General features: G+C 51.2%; 5 protein-coding genes across 5 annotated transcripts; 3 read left to right on the top strand and 2 right to left on the bottom strand.

Annotated features, from left to right (window-relative positions):
• Positions 1-1559: 1559 nt before the first annotated feature.
• PV07_12562 (uncharacterized protein) lies at positions 1560-2426 on the bottom strand (the record flags this gene model as incomplete). The annotated part of the gene is made up of 1 exon (XM_016400098.1): positions 1560-2426. The coding sequence occupies one exon, from the start codon at positions 2424-2426 to the stop codon at positions 1560-1562; it is 867 nt and encodes a 288-aa protein (XP_016242260.1).
• A 5084-nt stretch (positions 2427-7510) lies between these two features.
• PV07_12561 (uncharacterized protein) lies at positions 7511-8505 on the bottom strand (the record flags this gene model as incomplete). The annotated part of the gene is made up of 2 exons (XM_016400097.1): positions 7511-8068; positions 8098-8505. 2 exons carry the CDS (start codon positions 8503-8505, stop codon positions 7511-7513), a joined length of 966 nt encoding a protein of 321 aa, XP_016242259.1.
• A 2333-nt stretch (positions 8506-10838) lies between these two features.
• On the top strand, positions 10839-13417 carry PV07_12560 (uncharacterized protein). Its single transcript, XM_016400096.1, has 2 exons — positions 10839-12424; positions 12477-13417. Exon 2 carries the CDS (start codon positions 12587-12589, stop codon positions 12917-12919), a length of 333 nt encoding a protein of 110 aa, XP_016242258.1. The 5' UTR covers positions 10839-12424; positions 12477-12586; the 3' UTR covers positions 12920-13417.
• Positions 13418-13991: 574 nt separating this feature from the next.
• PV07_12559 (uncharacterized protein) lies at positions 13992-16633 on the top strand. Its single transcript, XM_016400095.1, has 3 exons — positions 13992-15403; positions 15455-15982; positions 16028-16633. Exons 1-3 carry the CDS (start codon positions 14012-14014, stop codon positions 16262-16264), a joined length of 2157 nt encoding a protein of 718 aa, XP_016242257.1. The 5' UTR covers positions 13992-14011; the 3' UTR covers positions 16265-16633.
• Positions 16634-16801: 168 nt separating this feature from the next.
• Positions 16802-18555, top strand: PV07_12558 (uncharacterized protein; the record flags this gene model as incomplete). The annotated part of the gene is made up of 2 exons (XM_016400094.1): positions 16802-18347; positions 18410-18555. 2 exons carry the CDS (start codon positions 16802-16804, stop codon positions 18553-18555), a joined length of 1692 nt encoding a protein of 563 aa, XP_016242256.1.
• Between the last annotated feature and the right edge of the window lie 2711 nt (positions 18556-21266).

Here is a 21266-nt window from a genome sequence, read left to right as displayed (position 1 = left end):
ACGGCTAATACTCCTCCTCTCGCCCTCTTCTCTTCCCCCTCTCCTTTCCGCCAAAAAAAAAAGGCCCAAAAAGTTCCCCCCCTCCCCCCCCTGCCCCCGCCCCCCCAAAAAAAACGAAAGGAAAAAGAAATGCGAGCCGCTTGACTTGTAATATAGCGACCACCCTTGACGCAGTCATGGTGACTCAACACCCCAGCGCCAATCCTACGCTTTTTCTCCACCCCGTGTGGCACCTATTGAGACCAGAGAATCCAGATAATAGATCGATAGGTCTGTCGGCTGGCTCAATAGCGATATATCTTCATGTACGTTTGAACCCGTATACCCGCGTTAAGTTGAAAGGCGCTCTCAATCCGTGCACTTCCACAGTGTAACCTCGGACTTAGGATTATTCGATGCATCGTTCCCTCACCAACGAAATGAATCTAGCGATACTAGGCGGGCACCGGGATCGGGACCGCTGGCCTCTTTCCTGGTATGGCCGACGGTCACATGCCCCTAAATTCCACTCCCTACGAAAGTATAGCTAGCAGACTGTTATTAGTACTAATGGACTATCGATCTCGGACCGGGCTGAAGGGGAACGTAACTCCCATCGCTGCCCCTTTACATTCTGAGGGTTTTTCCTCCACCAAAACGAAGCTTTTGTGTTACAAACTTCGAAAGTCAATACTTTATCCAAGACTCTCTCTACGACGAAGAGTCGAAGACGGTAAGGGCTCCCTTAAGAAGAAAGTATCTTACGCTTCGATCACACTACATATCAACTTCCACCAGGCTCCGATATTATTTGACAGAACGAATGGCAAAGGCCAAAAGAATCTGCGGCTTCTTAGAGGAAGACTGCCACCTATGGCCCCTACCTGTCTTTTCGTCTTTGCTCCCACTGATCCTTAGTTGTAAATGCCCTAGTGGAAACGGACTACTCACCCCGCACCCGATGAAAGCTACACTTAGTACGCCGTGATCCAACGGTTGGAGTTTCATCAGAGACATAACAAGTCGAGAGGATGCAGCATCACAGAAAGTTTCCAATCCTAACGTGTAGTCTGTCATGAACGCCTTCACGTGACAACAAGCATGAACCAGCTAGCACTGACTCAGCAGGGCTATCGCATGTACACAGCAGAGCACTACCCACCTCTCAACCTTGAAGCTCTCTTCACGCGTTGACATCGATATCAATAGACTAGTCGTCTATCATCTTTTGATCCCAGGTATCGCATTCACCCTTCAGTTAGATCGTTGGTCTGATATAATATTTCACGATTATGGTGGCGTCATTAAACCAGTGACTTCTATACTAGACCCAAACCTATCTTCTTCGCAACTCCTTAAGGAGAGCTGGACGGCTTCATCAACGACGACCTTGTTTCGCCCGACCCCGTCGGTGCGCACTGAGCAGTCATCACGAATCTTCCTTCAAGTCCTCATGAAACTATGACGGAGCCCTACCGGCCGGCCGCATTTTCCTTCGCAGGTCTTAATGCCTCCTCACTATGGCCCCTACCGCGGCACCCACCTGAGGCTTCTGCCATTGGCGTCACGGTAAAGCTCCCTTACCCGACATATGCTTCACCGATGGGAGACGAGATCGTGCCTCCGTTGACCAATATCCCGTCACTGCACATAAAGTAGGCGTACCGTTCGACCTGCGTCGTTGAATCAAGAAAGTTCACGGCTTGGGTCAAGAAGGAAGCGACGTCAGCGTCCGTCCCATTAGCGCCGAATTCCGTTAACCATAATTTTGTAACATTGGCTGCCGCCGCAGCGAGAGTAACGTCCTCTACGTGCTGCTGGAAGCCGGCGATGTCGCTCACCGAGCCGTACCAGTGAAATGCTACGAAGTCGACCTCACATTTCCCGGCGCAAGCTGTGAAGAATGCCTGCAGCCAGTGGACTCCTTGCGGTGGATCCAGGCCATCGCCGTTGGTGACGGCAGGGGAGCCGATAGACACTTGTCCTGCCAAGGGGTTCATGTATTGAATGTGATAACTTGCTGCCATGGCCGCAGTCAGATTAGCTTGGTTGGTGTCGTCGGGTTCGTTAAAGCCCAAGGCGTGTTTCGCGCCACTTGCAATGGCAGAGTTCACGGAAGAGGACCAAGTGTCCAACCTCACCAGACCCCAAAGCATAGGAACGAACTCCACACCGGCCACAAGCTGGCCTCCAGGACTAGCCGCCCAGTTGTACGCCCAAGTCATCCCCCTACCATCGAAGGCGTCAGTTAGCGAGGCGTCGTTGTACGCCAGCCCTTTCTTTCCCTCCGCGGAAAGGCCTCCACTCGATGATGAGGCGGTATTTGACTCCACCGAATTCGACGTCATTGAAGCCGTCATTGAAGCCGTCACCGAAGCTACCGAGGTACTGAGCCCCAGCGACACACCGCTCGTGACCTCTAGTGGCGGCGGTGGCCCGAAAGCCATCCGCAGTGGCTGTCTCGCGATGAGGCTGCCCCCTGTCCAATTTGCGGTACACATCAAACTCGGGTCTGCCGACGAGCGAAAGGAAGGTGGACTCGCGCTGGCGCAATCCCAGAGCTCATTGCTGGAGTCGGAGACGTTGTTCCGACCCGAACCTACTCCTGAATTATCGCTCAGAGCCCTATCAATCGGGGAAAAGGTGGCGTTTAGAGTGGCATTTATACTTGGGAATCTATCTGGTCGGGAAGAAACAAGGTCAGTTTCGACGGCGGATGGCGGTATCGCAGTTGGCCGTGAAGTTGTGCCGTCGATTGGCTCTGTATTAACGCTAGGAGGCGCTCTTCCGGCCGGTGAGAATATTTCCGCATCTCTGTTGAGCTTTCCCCTATTATACAGTTGATCATGCTTGTACTTAGATTGAGCGGCGAACGTGCAGAAAATCTGGAGGAAGAAGAGAATGACGCTTATCATCTTTTCAGATCCCTCAGCTGGGCAGCCTCAGATGATGCCGACAGAGGGTGATATAAGAAGTATTAGAGACTGAAGGAAGGGGATATAGAGGTCAGACCGTTGCTGCGTCGAGAAAAGTACGTATTGAGCCCTGCTCTCCATGATGAGGGAGTGACAAAGTGGCTGCTGATTAAGGTATTATAATCTGACTTTGTGGCCTAGGAGAATTTGGTGATCTTCAGATGGACGAATTAATTCTCATTCTTGCGCTTGGAATAACTAACTACAGTATAATATCGTCAGCATGCTGACTATCTCAGGGGTAAAGAGGGGCGGATATCAAACAAAACACTTCCATTGAATGGGGATGTCGTGCGATTCAACGCCGAGAAGCGACAACAGGCCGAAGTTTATCTGATTTCCACTCGAAGGTGATTGGAGTCAAGTGACGGGCCAGTGAATCGCCGATCCTATCATTCTCTACATATTAGTTGCTATTGGTAGATTCGTCCTCCAGAGGAGTCCAAATTGCGGACACATTGCGATATTCCCCCATCCGCCCCATTGGTCTAGCGTTGGGTTCGTTCCCACGAATCACACCTTGGCAGGCAGATTGCGGCGCGAGACAACAGTCGCCGATTTGGTGAACATTTCGCCTCGAAATCGGAAACACCATGCTTTGTGATTCAAATGCGGTGACCTGCTCCTGCAACATGGTCAGACTTGCCCATTGATTTCTATGACGTCTTGAGTAATGCGTGCCGACTTCCATATAACCGAGCGGGAGGTTTCCCCTGGACGGCGTAATATTACTTACCATGGAGCAGTTCAGTGAACCCCCGGGTTAGGGCGCTCCTCATATACTCCCCATGTTCTTGGGTAATACGATTTGGTCTGTAATATCTCCTCTAAACTTTGAAGCCTCCAGCCGGATTCTAGGACATGATCGGAGGGTTAAGCCGCTCGACAGCGCCAATATATGTCGAGATTTATCTCGGATATTTTCAGGCTTACATTCTTTGATGAAGTTCTGGCAGATTTACCGCCCAGCCAGCGAATTCTGCACCCACCTGTGTGGTAGTTTGGCACACCATCGGTCTCGCCAGATTTCACGCTCACTTCGATATAGAAAACATTCTTTTCAACCATAAGTTAAGTGAAGTCCGCAAAGCGGCCTAATTAATGTCTATAGCAACCTAAAGTTCGACTCTCAATTAGCGATGCAGATATGCGCACGTCTGGAATTTCCCACCCGTGGCTGGAGAAACTCATGGACGGCTATACAGGATTCTAGGCCACTCATAGGATTGTCTGCGTACTGTAGGAGACTCCGCCACGGACCCCAAACATACCCAGCAACGTCTTCACAACCCTCTATCTACGTGACCATCTACGTAAGAAGCGGGATGCGCTTGACAGGGAAGGCTCCCATCGATACATAGTCCCCATCCCAAACATGTCAATTCCCTCCATATCAGTCATGTATTATACTAATCTTCACTGCGAAATGGCTCGTGCTCGAGCGGATGTCACCCGACAGAACTATCGTGCTTCCCGTCCGGTGTGACTATACCCTAAAGTATACACCATATAGCCGTAAAAAGCGTGCTCCAACGCTGTCTCGTTCCGCGATCCGTATGATGTGAGCTGTTCATAGTATCATTATGCAATAAGTAGGAGTGGTAGGCTACTGTAACACCTCTGATATTCTCGTTTACAAGTGCACGAGAACATGGGGGACGAAAACCTACTGGCCATTCGACTCCAGTGGATACCCATCTTTATCAAGCTTCCCCACCCAATTAGGGTCATAGTACTGGGAGTTCTTGTCCAAAGTTGCCACATATCGATTCCCTCCACCTTTCCTTTTGGAGTGAGTTCTGAGATGTTGTCTTAGATTGTCCGATCTATTAAACGGCCTTTCACACATCGGCACCCAGCATACGAATTCCCATTCCCCAGGTGTCCGGTGTAATGATTTTTGATGCCGAACTAGGTGTTCTTGTCTCTTAAATCGTACCGGCTGTCCGGTTTGTTTGCTGGCACAGGCTGGATCATTGCAAACGAAGTGGCGCTGCGCTGTCCACTCGGCAGATAGTGTGTCGCGTTTTCGCGGATTCCGGCGAGGGCGACTTCTTACGGGGCTCCGCCGCTGCAGACGGTCAATGCGTTGGTCTCGTCCTATTGTCCGACTTAAAATAGGCGTACCGCTGCCGGTCGTGGTAGAAGGAGGGGATTGATCTTCGAGGGATGTCAGCAAAGAAAGGTCGTCACATGGAGAGTTCCCTGAAGGGACCTGGAAAATAAGACTTGGGTCTGCCACTTCCACGGGATGGTCGATAGCCGGAGAGGTCCAAGGGAACATATCGATATTTGTCACTGCCGCTGGCAAGGGTCCGTCCGCAGATATTGGATGGGATAGGAACTGCTCCGTGGTGCCGTGGCTCGAGCCAGGTGTGTCAGGACGGTATGAACCATGGCCCGTCTCTTCCATATTCGCGTCGCTTGAGTCACCCAGTGTGCGGAGCCCGGAACCTCCGGGGGCTCTCTCTAAAGCACCGCATGGCCTTCTTCTCCCGTCCAGTGAATGACTGAAAACGGAGTCAAGGCTCGCGATGACGGCGTAACAGTTTGAACATGGACCTGGTCGGACGGTGTCGAAAGCCCGCTTAGGTATTGCAGAAAGAGCACAGTTCGTCGAATACGAGGCCGAGTGGGTTGTAGAAGCAAACAACGTCCTATCGGCGCTGTGACAGCCCGTCGTCGAGGAACCGGAAAATAACATAGGAACGAGAGAGGGACACTCCCCCCCGCTACACAATGCATTATCTCCGTCACTAAATGCGTCGAACTTGAGAAACTCTGCGAAGAGGTTGTCTTCAGTCCTCCCTTGCGGTTCGTGGTCTTGAGTTATTACGAGTAAGTCTCTACTTTTTGGACGTGGATACTTAAGCTATAACTGACCCTTTCCACCTTCGGTTGATATTTTGGGATCTATTGGGTCGAAAATCATTTCAGGGTCCATATTCTCAGTAATAACGATTGGGATGGACGAGCGAAAGGGATGGAAGTGGATTGGAGAGCGGTGTAATGTTACAATCTTGATGTCAAATCAAAGGGCAATCGAAATCGAGTAGGACGGAAAGAGCAAAGAATGTACTTTCCGTCCTAGAATGATTTGTGCGTTATAGTACTGTATATCCGTCCTATTAGTACAGGATATGTAATTGAACCGTAGATGTCTTTCTTATTTATCGGCTCCGAGTTCTGTACTATACTGTAGCGTTGTTCTGATCTGACTATATTAACTAAGTTGGTCCCATATACAGAAGGTAGTGACCAGCTACAAGAGATTTAAAAGGTGGTCACTAGAGAGTCAGCGCGGTTAGACTCGGAGGTTATCAGACGTTTATCTGTAAACGATCCAACCGCGGGAGGCGATATCACCCATTTTTGATTTTTCTATTTTTCTGTTTTTGGTTCTCTCCTTTTCTTTTTCTTTTCTTCTTCTTTTTTCCCCTTCCCTTTTTTAAGGTTACAGTCCATTCCCGAAGGCGGCTAACGTTTTGGAAATATTGCGATTCTTTCCAGGTACGCTGTCAAATGCACTATTCCGGACATCGTCTAACTGCAGTTTCTTTATGACGAATCAACGTTTGGAATATTATTTTTGGGGCAAAACCAAGGTGAAATATAGGCGCCTGTTTGCAAAGATACCGGTGGAATGAAGGCTTCGCGTCTGGTGTCAAAATACTATGGCCCCTGTGAATTGAAAGCGGCAATATGAAAGTTGCGTCGCGCGTCTTGACTCTTGAGCTCTGGAGACGAGAGTTCCTGCTTTGCTGCAGCCGTTGGGGTCAAGTAAGCACTCTCATCAGTACCAAGAGGTTGTCCCCGCACCTTATCCTTGGCCCTATTGCTTTGGTACGACTATAACAAGGTTGAATAGCCTGCAATTGCCTCAATGATTTCTGCCAACTGAGGGGTGGTCATGTTGGCCTTCACTAACCTGCCTGCGGCGAGGGCCATTGAAGATGTCATCGTCAAATTCCTAGGGCCCCCGCGTTCTTGATGTGCAGCGCTGAACGGCACAATTCGACCGTTCACGTCTGGCGAAACTCACTTTCATCGCGTGGTGGCCATTCAAAACCCAGATTCCGCGAGGATTGATTGGCTGATAAAACGTGCCACCTTCAAAGACTTCTTCACGACCCATCGAACTTGTAGACCAGTACGGTCTACGAATACAGGGACGTCGTCACCTCGGCGGCGGTGCAAGGCTGGAGATGGGTCGACCAATATGCTGGGTAGGTGGGCATACGACACCGATCTACCTCACATTTGGAGATTTTTCAGTCTACAGTATGAAATTCCATTGCCTATGCCTCACGCCCTCCTTGATCCTGTCCAATTAGGGCGAGCACAATACTCACGAGATATTCCTCGGTCTTTCTCTAATGCTTCCTGTGTCTGGACCGTCATCTTCTGCCGCAATTCTGCACCTTTCACCTCCAGCTACTCCCCAGCAAAATAATCTCATCTGCCCACTCGTCCGGCATATTCCCATATTCATCCCCAGGACATTCTCATGAGTGGTCGGACATACTCTGTGATCGTCACCCCAATTAAGGCGGGTACTAATACATAGATATCTCGAATGTATGATCACCATGTACCTTTCTTCTCGTCTTTTCCTTCCCATCTTCGTCCCCCTCGTCGATCTCCGCATGATCCTTGTCTCCCGAGACATTCCCGTCGGCAATTCGTGTGATATACGGCTGCAACTTGGGAAATGGGAACGGCTTGCGGTGGCAGGTATATTCTTCGACGGCAGAGACGAGGGGTTCATCAACTCCCTCCCTTTCCCTGACATAGAACGCTCCCGTCACGTTAAACACTTGCGAACCTAGGGTCCCAGTGAAGATGTCTCCTCGGAGCGTCACCCTATCCAGCTGGGTTGCACGATTGAGTAAGATCAGTTGTCTCAACAGCGTCCGTGGGGGTTTGGTTTGTCGACCCGCGCAGATTGGCTTAGTCGGAGCTAACACCCACCAGTGATGGAGAGTGAGCTCTTTCAGACTGTTTCTGTGGCGTTTGAGGAACTGCGGAAGGGCATCGTCGACGTCGACCACAATCTTGAGTGTCAACCTTTCAAGATGGGGGAAGTATCTTTCCAGCAAGCGGCTGCCAAGTCCCTTACATCACTCACATAACCCTTACCCACCTGTGTTTCGTCCTGTTTAGGGTGTAATCCAATCGTGAGCTCCCGCACCTGTGGTAGTAGCTGCGGTAGACTGCGGCAGCTTTCTACCAGAGTTCTTCTCGCCGAGATCACCTGCCAATCCGGTTTCCGAGGGCTCCAAAACAGTTCGAAACGGTGAACTTCTGAGAAGACTGGCCCGCCTTCCGTCCCGCTGGTCAACACCTTCACCACATCACAAGTTTTGCTCAAATCTAGGATGACTGACTGGAGTTGTCCGCCCCTGAGCTCCCGTACCACTGACAAAAAGGCGTCCGTGAAGCGTGAGGAGTCCGGTTCCGGGCCTACCGGCCACTTTGCCGGTAGCCCCTTCCAGTTAATGGTCCGCACATATTGTCTGAGACGTTCCGATCCCACAATGTTCAGTGCCATGCCATGACTGGGACCTCGACGGGCTGGTGAACGATTTGATGCGTGTCTGAGAATGTTAGCTGTATTTTCCCTACTGATTGTGACTGCGCCCCTGACGCCACTTGCTCTCGCTTCCCCCGTCTCGTACCCGCGGAGGGTTTCCTGATCCTGGCCGCTGAAATTGACGGGGTTTCAGGTCAAGGTGATGGGAATCGGAGGTGGTCACGAATGAGAGTCTTCCCGAGAGGAGGCCGTAGTGGGGTACTCGGAGAAGTTTGTGGTGAAGTGGTCAGCGAAGGTTGTGTTGAGGTGTTTGGCAAAGGTCGTGGTGAGGTGGTCAGGAGGCAGTTGGACCAGGTTTTGGTGAAGCAGTTAGAAAGAAGGCAGTGGTTAGGCAGTGAGTAGAGGGTGTGTACAATGCCCCCGATTAAACGCCTCTCTCCCGCGCCATAGGACAAGCCCTTGATGTAGGGGAGTTTCCCGCCTGTTGCATACAACACTGTTGCCTTTCCCACGCAACTTGAGCTATCCCCGATCCCCGATCCCCGGTAGTCCTAATCGCTCGGCGAGGAGATATCCTCCCATGGACGCGAAGAGCCAAGTCGCCATACATGAACAAGGTGATGGGGTCCATGAGATATGACTTGCACTTTTGCCGCCGGGGAGACATCCATACGTCGCCAACAGCTCATTTCATTCTTTCTCACGCAAGGTCTTTGGGGGTCAACGACGTAGTGCGCCACCAACTTGCTCTTGATGCACCTTGATCAAGTCCCTCTCCCCCATTTCAAAGCCATTCCGGCGTATCCCCTAGTTGGACCGTCGACCAATTGTCTCGTCGGGTTGACATCCTTGCCGGTCTCTCGCGGAACGTCTCATTCTTTTCTGATGCACAGTCTTTGGGATGCCAGCGCCGTCATGCCGCCATCGACCTGCTCTTGATGCTCCTTGATCGAATGTCCATCCTGCAACGCTGTCATACGCCGTCGACCTGCTCTTTGTGCACCTCGATCAAGTCCCCATGCTCCATTTCAAGCTGTTCAGGCGCATCTGCCGGTTCCACCTTTTGGCTGTCGAATTAAAACCTCCCCAACTTGGTATCCTTGCCCTGGCTCTCGTAGAACGCTTATACGAGCTTCTCCAATTCCGAACTCCGCTTGATCCTTGCAGAAGACCTCGTCATTCGCGCCCGTGACCTGGATATTTCAAATCCTCATTGCTGCTGGGCTTTGCGCCCGAAGGCGTTTCGCTCCCCGCGCCGTTTGGGGAACCGTCGTGTAATATTTTATCGGGTTCGAAAGGTGGTTTGGACGTGAAGAAAGGGAAACCGAGGAGGACGGTGGTGATGTGCCTGATACCCTGACCTCCGCCAGTCTCGTGTCATCAGCGGAGGTGTTGCACCTGGATAGAACTGGCTAGCTCGTGGTGATACTCAGTCTTGACTTTCTTTGAAGTAGGAACGCGCTCTTCCACACCGACGGACGGATCGTCGCCATAGGACTCGTTCAGAATCGGCCAGTCGTCAATGGGATCCGTCTTGATTTTGGGGGAGGACAAGGAGGGGCTTTTCTCCGTCACGTTCGCGAGATCGTCGTAGCCGCCACGTTGGCGGTTACATCAGTGAGTGCCTCTTCCATCATACAGGGGAAGGAGAGAGGAAGGGTCTTACTCTGTGTCGAAGTCCAACAGAATTGGCGCTTGAGCTGTGCCACCACCACCCTTCTTTCGATCCATGACTGAGATACGGGTCCGTTACTTAATCCATACCAGCATTAGCAGATAGAAGTCAGGGAGAAGGATGGACATCTTACAGGCACTCACCCAAGTTTTCGAGGTTCGTTGTGACTGAGGTGACTTTGGAGTGACGCAGTTGTCACACGCTTTGTAACCAGCATGAAGAGACGCGGAGGGGGAAGAGAAGGAGAAGAGAGCGGTCTCAAGATCAGTCAAGGAACAAGGTCGAGGAGCGGTCACGGTGGACGTAAATTGGCCGTGAATCTTCCCGCATCACCTTCCCAACGCGTTGAATTTTCACATACTCGGTGGTGATCCGTCGTCCACCACCCCAAAGGGACCGACATCGCCCATGCGCACCCGCGTGCAACACCTTCGCCATACCAGCCAAGCCAAAGGTAAAGGCAAAGGGAATGGAATGGCAATGGCAAAGGCAAAGCTGACACGGTCATGAGCCGAGCGCAAAGTGATCGTTAGGCGCGGCCGCCAGCCATCCTGGCTGCGCAGGGGATAGTCCCCTTACCCAATTAGTCATCCGCAAATGGCGCAATCTGATTAGTGGAATCAGCTGTTGCCGTCGCCAATCCATTAGAGACCTTGATCTCTCCAGTGCTTCAGGCTCTACGATCCCTCAAAACATCAGCCGTTATTCCCACAGCCAACAGCCTAGGCGAATGCCCATCGGGTCCAGGGAGCCCACGGCAGCCCATGAGACGCTAAGCTGATATCAAGACAGCAACGCGTCCCATCATCACAATAGAAACCTATCGCATTACTTCGCGTTTCCTCCAAACCACCGCGACATTCTCGCCCCTCCTCAGTACCTACTACACGCTCCCTATTCTACGCTCGGTATCACTTCCAGAACGTTCTCCATGTCTCAAATCTCGATACCCTACTTCTTTTTCTCTGAAAGTACGTACAGTCGGGGCTGGAAGACTCTCAGTCCATTCCATCAACGCCGATTGACAGGATTCATTCAACGGCGAAAAACATTTCAGCGCTTCCCCGGTGGGATCAGAAATGTCATTGATACTCGCTCGCGAGCACATCCGCACACATTTTGAGGAGGTGGTAATCACAAAGTCGCTGCTCCCCAGACAAAGATTAGGCGAACACGAGAAGAGAAGGGAATATACTCAATACCATATTTGACTTCTACTGGAAGCAAGGCGTATACACAAGATCGCCCGCAGCGGCTCGGCTTTATGCAGTTCGAGGACTGGGATCGCGAAGCAACGTACGACAACGTGCCTCCCTGTCTACATTACTCCATTGAGTGGAAAGTCATGGTCAAAAAGAAGGCGATTATCACGGACACGGAACAAGATGTGGTACTCAGTCCTGCCGTGTACTGGGAGAAGTGCCTGCAACCGCGTCTGGAGGAGCGACTCTCGAAAAAAGGGTTCCCTCCCGGAGCGTTCGAGTTGAAGAGATCGAAGTTATCGTGTCCGTGACTGGGCGAACAGGGCGTCCGCTCACACGGCAGTTTGACGATTTGCAAGTTGAATGGTCGGTTGTGGAGACACAGCTAACAGAATGGAGTGAGCTTTTTCAGAAGGGGAGGAAGCTCCTCGTGAAAATTCGCATTCGATATGTAGAGGTTAACACATCGATTTCGACCAATGGTCAAGCGACCAAAACCACGAAAGTTGGGAGGACTGCCACGCAATACATGCTGGCCGACCGTGCCGCTCAAATTGACGCCGAGGAAACCACAGCCGGCCAGCCCTCTGCTTGGCGACATGTCTATGCCTTAATGCGTTGTCCGGGACCACCCTGTGTCCCACAAGCCCTGGTGTTGGCACGACACCGAAACTCAGAAAAGGTACAGATTGAAAGGGCACCATCTGCGAACTCTCGTCAGGTTACGACTGGAAGGATGATCAAACCAACGAGATCCGAAGCGAGTATATTATAATGGAGCATTCCCCCGGCGTTTTGCTGCATTCTGTATGGGCCGGGATGGCTATTGACCAGTGAGTTCAATGTATCGAGAACATTTGTCAACTGCTAGGCTGGATCGATGACATCCATTTTCCAGCCTATGGAAGTTTGTACACAACAGATCAGCAGCTCGAGTCCGCAATAACATTACAGGAGGATGATCGATTTTGTGTAGGACCACACGTTGCAACCCGATATTGGGATTGCAACGTCAGAGATCGTCGATATTACGACCGGTAGCCACCAAATAGAGGCCCATGTACGCATCACAACATCCGAGACTCATCGAGAGTTTGTTAATCGTTTATTAGGGACGGGCCTATCGACTTGGAGTGATGGACTGATCGATGCCGGCATCTCGAGAGTTCCACCACAAGACAAAGACCACGAGTTTCGACCGTCTTACTTCGGCACTCCTAGCATGCATCTTCAACTGCTTCAAGAAGGACGTCTACTCTTGGATACAATGTCGAAAGACCCGAGGACTCGCGCCGTCGCAAACCCGACGTTGTTTCATCCAGATTTGAACATGCGGAATGTCTTCGTTGACAGTGACAACCCCACCAAAGCCGCAAGCTTCATTGACTGGCAGTCGGCAAGTCTCGATCCGGCATTCTGGGTCTCCGCCATAAGGCCTGATTTTGCTTCTCTACCAGATCAGCCTGATGACTCGACGAATGATGGTATCATAGTATGCGCCAGAGCCTTCGACCTCTGCATAGGGTCGTATCTTCCACAGTTGGCTCGCGCGTAGTCCCTTGATTCACGCCTTGTCCGCCCTTTCCAATACCCACATCGGACATGGAACGATGGTGTCGTTGCTTTTCGGCATGACCTGGTTATGACTTCAAAAGAGTGGGAGAGTTTAGGGTTTGAAGGGACATGTCCCATTAATTGCGATGCCGGACTCCGAAAAGTTTTCTGCTCATGAACGCGAGTTATCGATACTTTATTGCTGCCCTAAAATTACAGCAACAGGTGGCAGACTATCTCAACATCTCATCCGACGGCTGGATACCTGAGGAGGCTTGGACTGCGGTACAGTTGCAGCATCAGTAACTCTATTCTAATGTAGTGCAAGCCATAACGAGTGCCGAGGATTCCGACGACGACGAACCTATCAAAAGCGAAAAGGAGTTGAAAGCGATCTGGCCGTTCGATTTATGAACTCGTACTATCCACACAGCGAGAAACTTTTATGTTGAAATAGCTACGCTCATACCATCCAGCAGTTGCATGTTGCATCAGTGGTCATGTCGAGGGCGCAGTTGCCGGGTGAAGAAACCTCCGGTAGTTCCGCGCCGGAAAGAAATGATAGAAAGGTATCCCGAGCCATGGCAGTCTAGCTGCCATCAAAACAAACAATCGCGTGGTCCATTCCCCCGCAAACGAGCGTGGCAAGGTGCATTATCGACCGCACCTCCAAGATTTAAAATCGTCATGCAATTTCACGATGTGCCGAATGAGGAAACAACGGAATCATCGGATATCTCTAATAGGAAGACACGTACTGCATCATGCCGTAAAGAGTGAAACAAGACAATCAATATATTGGCAATAGTCCCGGAGGAGACAGCAGGAATTGTGGACTGTGCGCAACTGTAACCAGGGAGAACCTGTGTGGATCGCTACAGGGAACGGGAGTCCATTGGCCGTAAGGATGGCTGATGATGCGCATTTTCGAACATCCTCTCCCAAATCAGAAGGACGACCAGGGCGAACGGGCACAATGGTGCTCCTCAACCAGATGGGGACGGGATCCTGGCTCCTCGATTGGGGCATAAAAGGCTGATTCTTTTCCTCTCTGGCTGGCCGGGTTCGCTATAAAGTATCTCTTCTCCTTTCAATGACTTTCAAACAAGCTGTACTATCGGACGGGGGAGAGCCCTTCGCGGGGCTCAACTCCGCCCGTTCAACATTACGGCTGGAGCAGATTGCCGGCCTTCGGGCACGCGGCATCGCAGATCATATTGGGTTACCGCAATTGGTCGTCTGCGGAGACCAGTCTGCGGGAAAGAGTTCTGTGCTGGAAGGTGTGACGGGGGTTCCGTTCCCGAGACAGGACGGTTTATGCACGCGATTCCCGACCGAGATTCTTCTGGAGCACTCGTCCGAGGGTGACTTGATCATTAACGCGTCCATCATACCGTCGCCAGGTCGCACGGACGAGGAGAAACAAAGGATCATCAGCTTCCACCGCATTTTGTCCGGCTTCGAAGATCTGCCATTGGTAATAATGGAGGTCAGCCGGCTATTGGGCATTAAGGGAGCTCATAGCGAAGGAGGGCCAGCATTTGCTTCCGATGTGCTTCGCATTAAGGTCCGTGGCCCTGTGGGCTTGTTTCTTAGTATCGTCGATGTTCCGGGCTTGATCTCCGTGGCGAACGAAGAACAGACTGATGATGACGTGGAAACGGTCCATAAGATTGTGGATGGCTATATTTCCGACCCACGGACTATCATTCTCGCCGTGGTGCAGGCTGGAAATGATATCGCCAACCAAAGCATCATCAAGAAATCTCGTTCGTTTGATAAAGACGGAGAGAGGACGGTGGGCATCATCACGAAACCGGACTTGATCAACGAAGGTTCAGAGAAGCGCATTGCCCTGCTGGCATCCAACAAAGACACTACGAAACTGAAGCTGGGATTTTTCTTGGTGAAAAATCCGGCCCCGAACGAGCTGACGAGAGGCATTACACCTGAGCAGAGACAAAAGGACGAGATCCAGTACTTTCACACCCCTCCATGGAAAGAGCAGTCCATCGATCCCGCACGACTGGGTATCGTTGCGTTACGAACATATTTACAACAACTTCTCGATCGACACATTGAGAAAGAACTGCCCAAAGTTCGACATGACGTGCGCGAGCTGCTTACTAAGACCGATGCTGATCTGGCGACCATGGGCGAGGAACGGGATAGCCCTTCGAAAATGCGCATGTTTTTAACTCGCTTGGCCATGTCATTCGACCAGCTCGTAACCTCAGCCCTGAATGGGACTTACGACGATGTCGACATGACGTTCTTCAACCTCGAAGAAAAACACAGGTCTCACCGCTTGCGGGCCACTGTTCAGGACTTGAACACCAAATACGCCGACACCATGAGAGATCGTGGCGCGAAGCGTCGCGTTGTTGCCGCCTCGGAAGATGACTGCTCTGACACGGAATCAACCGAGGATGACGATGGACAGATTCTGGTGTCAGAGAAGGGCATGAAAAGATGGGTTAGCGAGGTAGTTTCCGCCCCCACCTCAGGTTAACATAATGAAGCTTACTATCTATAGGTCTACCGAAACAGTCGCGGCAAAGAACTTCCGGGGACGTACAATCATGTCCTCCTGGCAGAGTTATTCCACGAGCACTCGTCCCGCTGGATAGATATCGCTCAGGACCACGTGCACGCGATTGGGAATGTCGTCAATGAATTTGTGGAGGCCGCTATCCACCACTGTTGTCCTGACACGAACGTCGCTGACGAGATCTTGGAACTGGTCAGAACCAGTCTCCAGGAGAACATGACTTGTGCCACAGAAGAGCTGCGTAAGCTGTGGGAGGATGAACAGCATCAACCCATTACGTATAATCACTACTTCACCGACAACATCCAGAAAGCCCGGGAGCAAGTCACCAAAAACGTTGTCAAACGCGCGGTAGTCGAGACTAAAGAACAGGATTGGAACGGCAAAATGCACATCAGCAATATCCAGATGGATATGGACCGATTCATTTCGGGTCTGCAGCAACGAATCCAGGTCAACATGACCGAACAAGCGTGTGTTGAGGCACTGTCGGGACTTCGAGCTTACTACAAGGTATGGCTCCCACCTATTATGAAAGCCGAAGACTAATGTAACCAGGTGGCCCTGAAGACCTTCGTCGACAACGTCTGCAGGCAGGTCATAGAACGTCATATGGCTCGCCCGCTGCCATCGATCTACTCTGCCGAGACCGTGGCAGGACTCTCGGACGAAGAACTGGTTAGGATCGCTGGTGAGACGCCTCAAAGGTCGGTGAAGAGAAAGCAACTGCAAGATCTGCAACGAAATTTACAGTCGAGTCTTGTGGATCTCCGCCGCACATCTACGACGCCTTGATTACGGGTTAGGATGGCTGGGTCTGCTCGGCGAGTTGGAGGAGTGTGAAAGTACTGGATCTCGTCTTTTTGTCTCTGCTCAGGTGTTACGCTTTTTGTCCTCTCAGAGGGCTGGAATTTTCCCCCAATAGAATTCCGGATCGAACATGGTATCCTTTCAACAAGGGTCGTTGTCATTGTATGAATGCGGCAAGTCATATCTCAATTACGGCTTCATCTTCGCCAGAACACTCGATTACTTGAGCCATAGCCCTTGTAAGTGAGCTAGTCTAAATACGCTCTAGCGTTTGTTCCACTCATGACATTCGGCATTTGCCTTCGATCTTAATCCCTCGCTGCTTTACACAGTACATGACAACATGAAATGCACTCTGCTCGCCCCAAAACCAGAACTTAAAAGCGGCACCAATTAATTAGCCTCTGGACAGAATAGCTTACCTGATTGATCATCATTCCCACTAGAAAGCGATACAGCCAGAAGAAATTACCCTCCCATCGTACACAATAATCACTCAATTTCTGCTTCTCTGAAACTGGGATGGAAGGCGGTATTGAGGGTATCGCAGACCTGGTTCGTAATCTGGATATTACCGGAGATACATTTGAGAATCGTGGACAAGAACGAAAACGATCAACACACAACCACCTAGTCACTCTGCAGACTACCGTCGACAAGCTTATACGACTTACCAGTACCATCACCTTACAAGCTCAATCCATCAATTCCCTGAGTAACGATGCCAATTCCTCCGGTGTCCTCTCTGAGGCATACTCGCTCCATGAGGGGATCAAAAAGCTCACGAGCATCACTCACAATCTTCAAACCACTGTTGAAACGCTTACTGAGGCCACGGAGCGTTCTGTTATCAGACGCCTCAAGACCTATGGAAGCCATACAGGAACCATTTGTGAACTCTTATTACATTTTGATGACCAGATCAAAGGCATTGTCCGGGAAGTCTTGAATCATACCAACGGTCGCGAGGTATTATGGAAGGTGGCTGAAGAATGCTTTAACCAAGCCACTCGTCTTTCTGGGAACCTCGATGCCAATGACTACTTTGATCCACTTGAAGAATCCCGTCTCCAATGGCCATACGATCCTGATTTTGAGAGCGAAGAATACTACGAGCATGAGAATCGCCTCAGCGTGGACGAAGACTACGCTGCAGCTTTTAAAGACCAAATTTCCCGCAGATTCGATGCTCGCAGTAAAGACAGGCAGAGTTGGCCTGACTTTTGGATTACGGTATTGACCAAAGTACCTCATGGGCCCACTCTGTTCTACCCGCCAGCAAGTTTATGCATGCAATCATTGAATTTGGATGCTGAACCCCCTTACCTGTTTCGGACGTTCGACGAGGTTAGCTCAGGGAGAAATGATGACAGTGTAGTAGCTTCTACAGCAAGTGTTTTCAGTCCACAAGACAGCTCCCGAACCGATCTGCTGGGGTTGGAAAGACATCGCGCAACTGAATTGCTGCATCAGCATCTAACAAAATCGTGCTTTCACGGCAAGGTGTCTGATAACCTCATGTCCTGGTCAAGCTCCTTACTTTTCACTGTACAATACGCGATTTGGAGGGCCAGGATCCGCAAGTGCCCCCGGTCCGATATCAAGATTTGTATTGTTGACACCAGGAAATTTCCAAAAGGACAATTCGTTCAAGATCTCTGGTTGATCAGAGCATATTATGCAACTGCCGCAGACATCGGAGGGGAGACGCAAAGATTTTTCCGATTCCGCCTCGAGAATGAAAACTTCTATAACGGCGAATACCTTTCGCAAGGAGAAGTAAATCATGGAGGTCGATCTTGCGTGATCTCTCTGAAGCAGCTTCTGGATGCCGGACTCTCTCAACTATATCCCGAGTTTGAAGAACCCAGAGGTAGTGAGAAATGGCCTCATCGAGTGATGGAACTGCGTCAGAGTTGGTCAGCGGAACAAGTAACGACAGATCGGGAGATTCAGCTTGCGTTTGGAGTGGCACGCAAATGTTTCGCTGAGTTCGAGCCATCCGAGATAGCTCCCATCCTCCTGACTTTCAAAAACCGCAATTCCCTTTCGGGGCTGAAACCCGCCGGTGAGTGACAACTCTACCATCTGTACTACACAACAACGCCTAATTTACCTAACACAATCTAGATCAATTCGACAACCAGCGGCCAAAATGGGCAGACAAGCCAGACGAAGTCCGTCGATACTGGATGGCTACTCAATCCTACAACGAACACCCCAATGCGCAGATCAATCGTTTGCTCCTTAATATCCATGCTCAACCCTCGGCATAATTTTACCTTGCAAGGCAAGCATACTGCAATCGGCGGCGGCGATAATTGAAGCGCATCTTCGATGCTGAGGCCGCTGAGCCCCGATTCTGATCACGACTGTTGCTGGTATAATAGGCTCGTAGCACTAATTGAATGTTTTATTCTCTACTCATCAGCTTACCATTTGTGCGCAAACGATCCATTCCGCGAGTTGGAATTCGGGTCACTAATTCAGCGAAGTGGGCTTCATTCGCGGCAGACATGTCTGGGTGTTGGCATTTGAAAGGTATGAAAGAACTTGCAAAATATTTGCTACGCTGAACAAGTCAATAAAATCCAGTATTGTCGCTTGACCGCCATGTCTCGCCCCACCGCCAAATCAATCGGCCTGCCATTCTTGGCGGCATAAAGGTCGCTATAAAACTTGCCGTGTCGGAAAGGTCGTGCTGCTGTTCAGCAATACTGAGCTCGTGTCGTAAGGCATGGAGAAGCCGGCAGGTAGCGTGAGGATCGCGGCTGTGTGCTAGACTGACTGCGTCAAGCCTGAAAGCCTCAGTCACCCGCTCGGACCACGGGATCAACCCAAGGTCTCTTGTCCATGAGCCTAATACGTCCGTATCCTCTTTTGTCCAGGTTGTTTGAGCATAATGTATCAATATCTCCTCCTTCTTTGCCCATCCGCGACACCCTTTGCGAATGATGTTTCCTCTCCTAGAGCCGGCTATCGCACCACAAATTGATCGAGTTATGAGCTGAGTTGACCAGGTTGATCCACCGATGGCCGCAAGACTTTGACGGAGTCCATGGCTACTTCGGGAGGGTTTGGAGGTGATTGTTTGTATCGTCCAGAGCTGTCTCTGGATTCTGCAGAGGCTGGCGTAGCCGAAACCGCACAAAATCCCATAGAATTTCGCACATGTCGAGGGCTCTCGATCTCCTCGATAGAGTAGACCCGTAGAAAAACGAGAAACAGCCGGAGAATGCCTCACCCAACGCAGCTCCCCTACCTCGCGCGCTGACGCCCACACCCTTTCTGCGTTTTCGAATCGAGCGATCTTCCCTCTCTTACAGGAGCAGAAGTCGGTTAGACGATACGACCGCAGAGAGCGAGAGCTTGGTTGCGTGGCGAAGAGCTCACAGCCGCACTCCCTTCGCTATCGCTAGGCGGTATCCTGATGGTTCATTGTGACTGCTGATCTCTGGGGTGTTCGTCGCCAGGCACTACCAACATCTCTCCTTACCGGAAATTCCCTGACCTACCATTCATGACGAATACCTTCGAGCGCGCCCGCTGCCACTCGTTCAGGCCGACAGGCCGAGTACATGGTCACATCGGGTGACGCCTTGGACTTAGAAAGGACAAGATGGAGTTGCAGGAGGAGGAATCAAAGAATCATCTCTGCGTAGTCGTGGTAGAAGGTCTGAAGGGTCGCTGACATGTCGTGGAGACCATGCTCTCCGTGCAGAGCTATTACAGTGAAGATGTCTGTCATTCGACAGTCGCCATTCAACGGCTGTCTCCAGCAAAAAATGAGAATTTCGAGGACAGTGTTGTAGAATGCTGAGAAGTTTTATGGTGTTGTAGGAAGGACGGGTGGGATGGGCATGGAAGTTTCCATGAGGTGGTCACTTCCATTATGAAACGCCGAGCGCGTTTTCGAGTCTGACAGGGATTTACCAAGAACCATACAAAGCGAAACAGGTTTTCCCAATTCAGATTCGTTTCTGAGATAAACAGGCTAGACTGTAATGGGTAAAGCGGTATCCCCCAGCTTCAATGAAAAAGAAAGTTGCAATGTCCGCGAGGTGAGGGAGGTTTCGGGAACCTCTGTACATGTTCCCTACGCCTCCAATGTCTGGATGCATGCCTGTACTAATCGACTCAAAGGTCCAATCAACAGAGTCCAACGGTTGGGAGCGCAGGCGATTGTCGGCACCTTTCTCACGGTGGCCACGAGCGTCGCTGAAGCAGAGGCCGGCATCGCTCCGGCACAAGATCGATTTTGGAGGAGAGTCATTAAGCTCTGGACAGACATCCATACACTGCCCGACACCAATCCACTCCGCCGGAAGACGTCCCGGATGCGGAGATTCAGAAGACAGTTTCGCTCGCCGCTGCATGACGTGGCCGAGGTACTTAAGGACTGTACAATGGAGGAACTAGAGACCATCCACCCTTTCCCGCTGGCGCCCTGGGAGAAGCGGATACCGACCATCACCGACGGGGCCACCCCGAACCAGACCGATGTCGCCGTGCGGGTGGCCGTCAATTGCTCGGCACGAAACGGCGTGGTAGGATTTGGCGTGGCCACCCAATTAATAACATCTACGCGCAGTAAGCCAAAGCGTAAGACCACTTACTCCACGATAGGATCAAGGTCACAACAGAATCCGTACTCCGGAGAGCTAGCAGCAATGGCGCAAGCCCTGAAGCAGCTCCCACCGCTGAGGTTTCGCAAAATCGTGCTATTAACAAGCAATAAGGCCGCGGTGCTCTCACTGAGACATCCGCGCCAACAATCGGGACAGGAATACATCGGTCACATCTATGACTCTACGCGACGGCTGCAGAGGAAGGGCAATACGGTGACGGTCATATGGACTCCAGCGAACGACGACAATAGGCTCAAAAAGTTCGCCAAAGACAGAGCACAAAAGGCCACCGGCCCAGACGCCCAAGCACAGAAACCGCGACCGGGAATGAGGTCCACCATGCTCAACGCCGCGCGGGC

This window comes from Cladophialophora immunda, assembly GCF_000835495.1.
Source record: "Cladophialophora immunda strain CBS 83496 unplaced genomic scaffold supercont1.15, whole genome shotgun sequence".
Classification (NCBI taxonomy): Eukaryota; Fungi; Ascomycota; class Eurotiomycetes; order Chaetothyriales; family Herpotrichiellaceae; genus Cladophialophora; species Cladophialophora immunda.
The sequence above is the reverse complement of the archived record's forward strand: the minus strand, read 5'-3'. Positions and strand labels throughout refer to the sequence as shown.

Excerpts from the sequence above, each read along its gene's own strand:
- PV07_12560 (XM_016400096.1), top strand. The coding sequence starts at position 12,587 with ATGCATCTTCAACTGCTTCAAGAAGGACGTCTACTCTTGGATACAATG.
- PV07_12559 (XM_016400095.1), top strand. The coding sequence starts at position 14,012 with ATGACTTTCAAACAAGCTGTACTATCGGACGGGGGAGAGCCCTTCGCG. Across the intron at positions 15,404-15,454 it reads TGAAAAGATGGGTTAGCGAG|GTCTACCGAAACAGTCGCGG; the intron begins GTAGTTTCCGCC and ends TACTATCTATAG. Across the intron at positions 15,983-16,027 it reads GACTTCGAGCTTACTACAAG|GTGGCCCTGAAGACCTTCGT; the intron begins GTATGGCTCCCA and ends TAATGTAACCAG.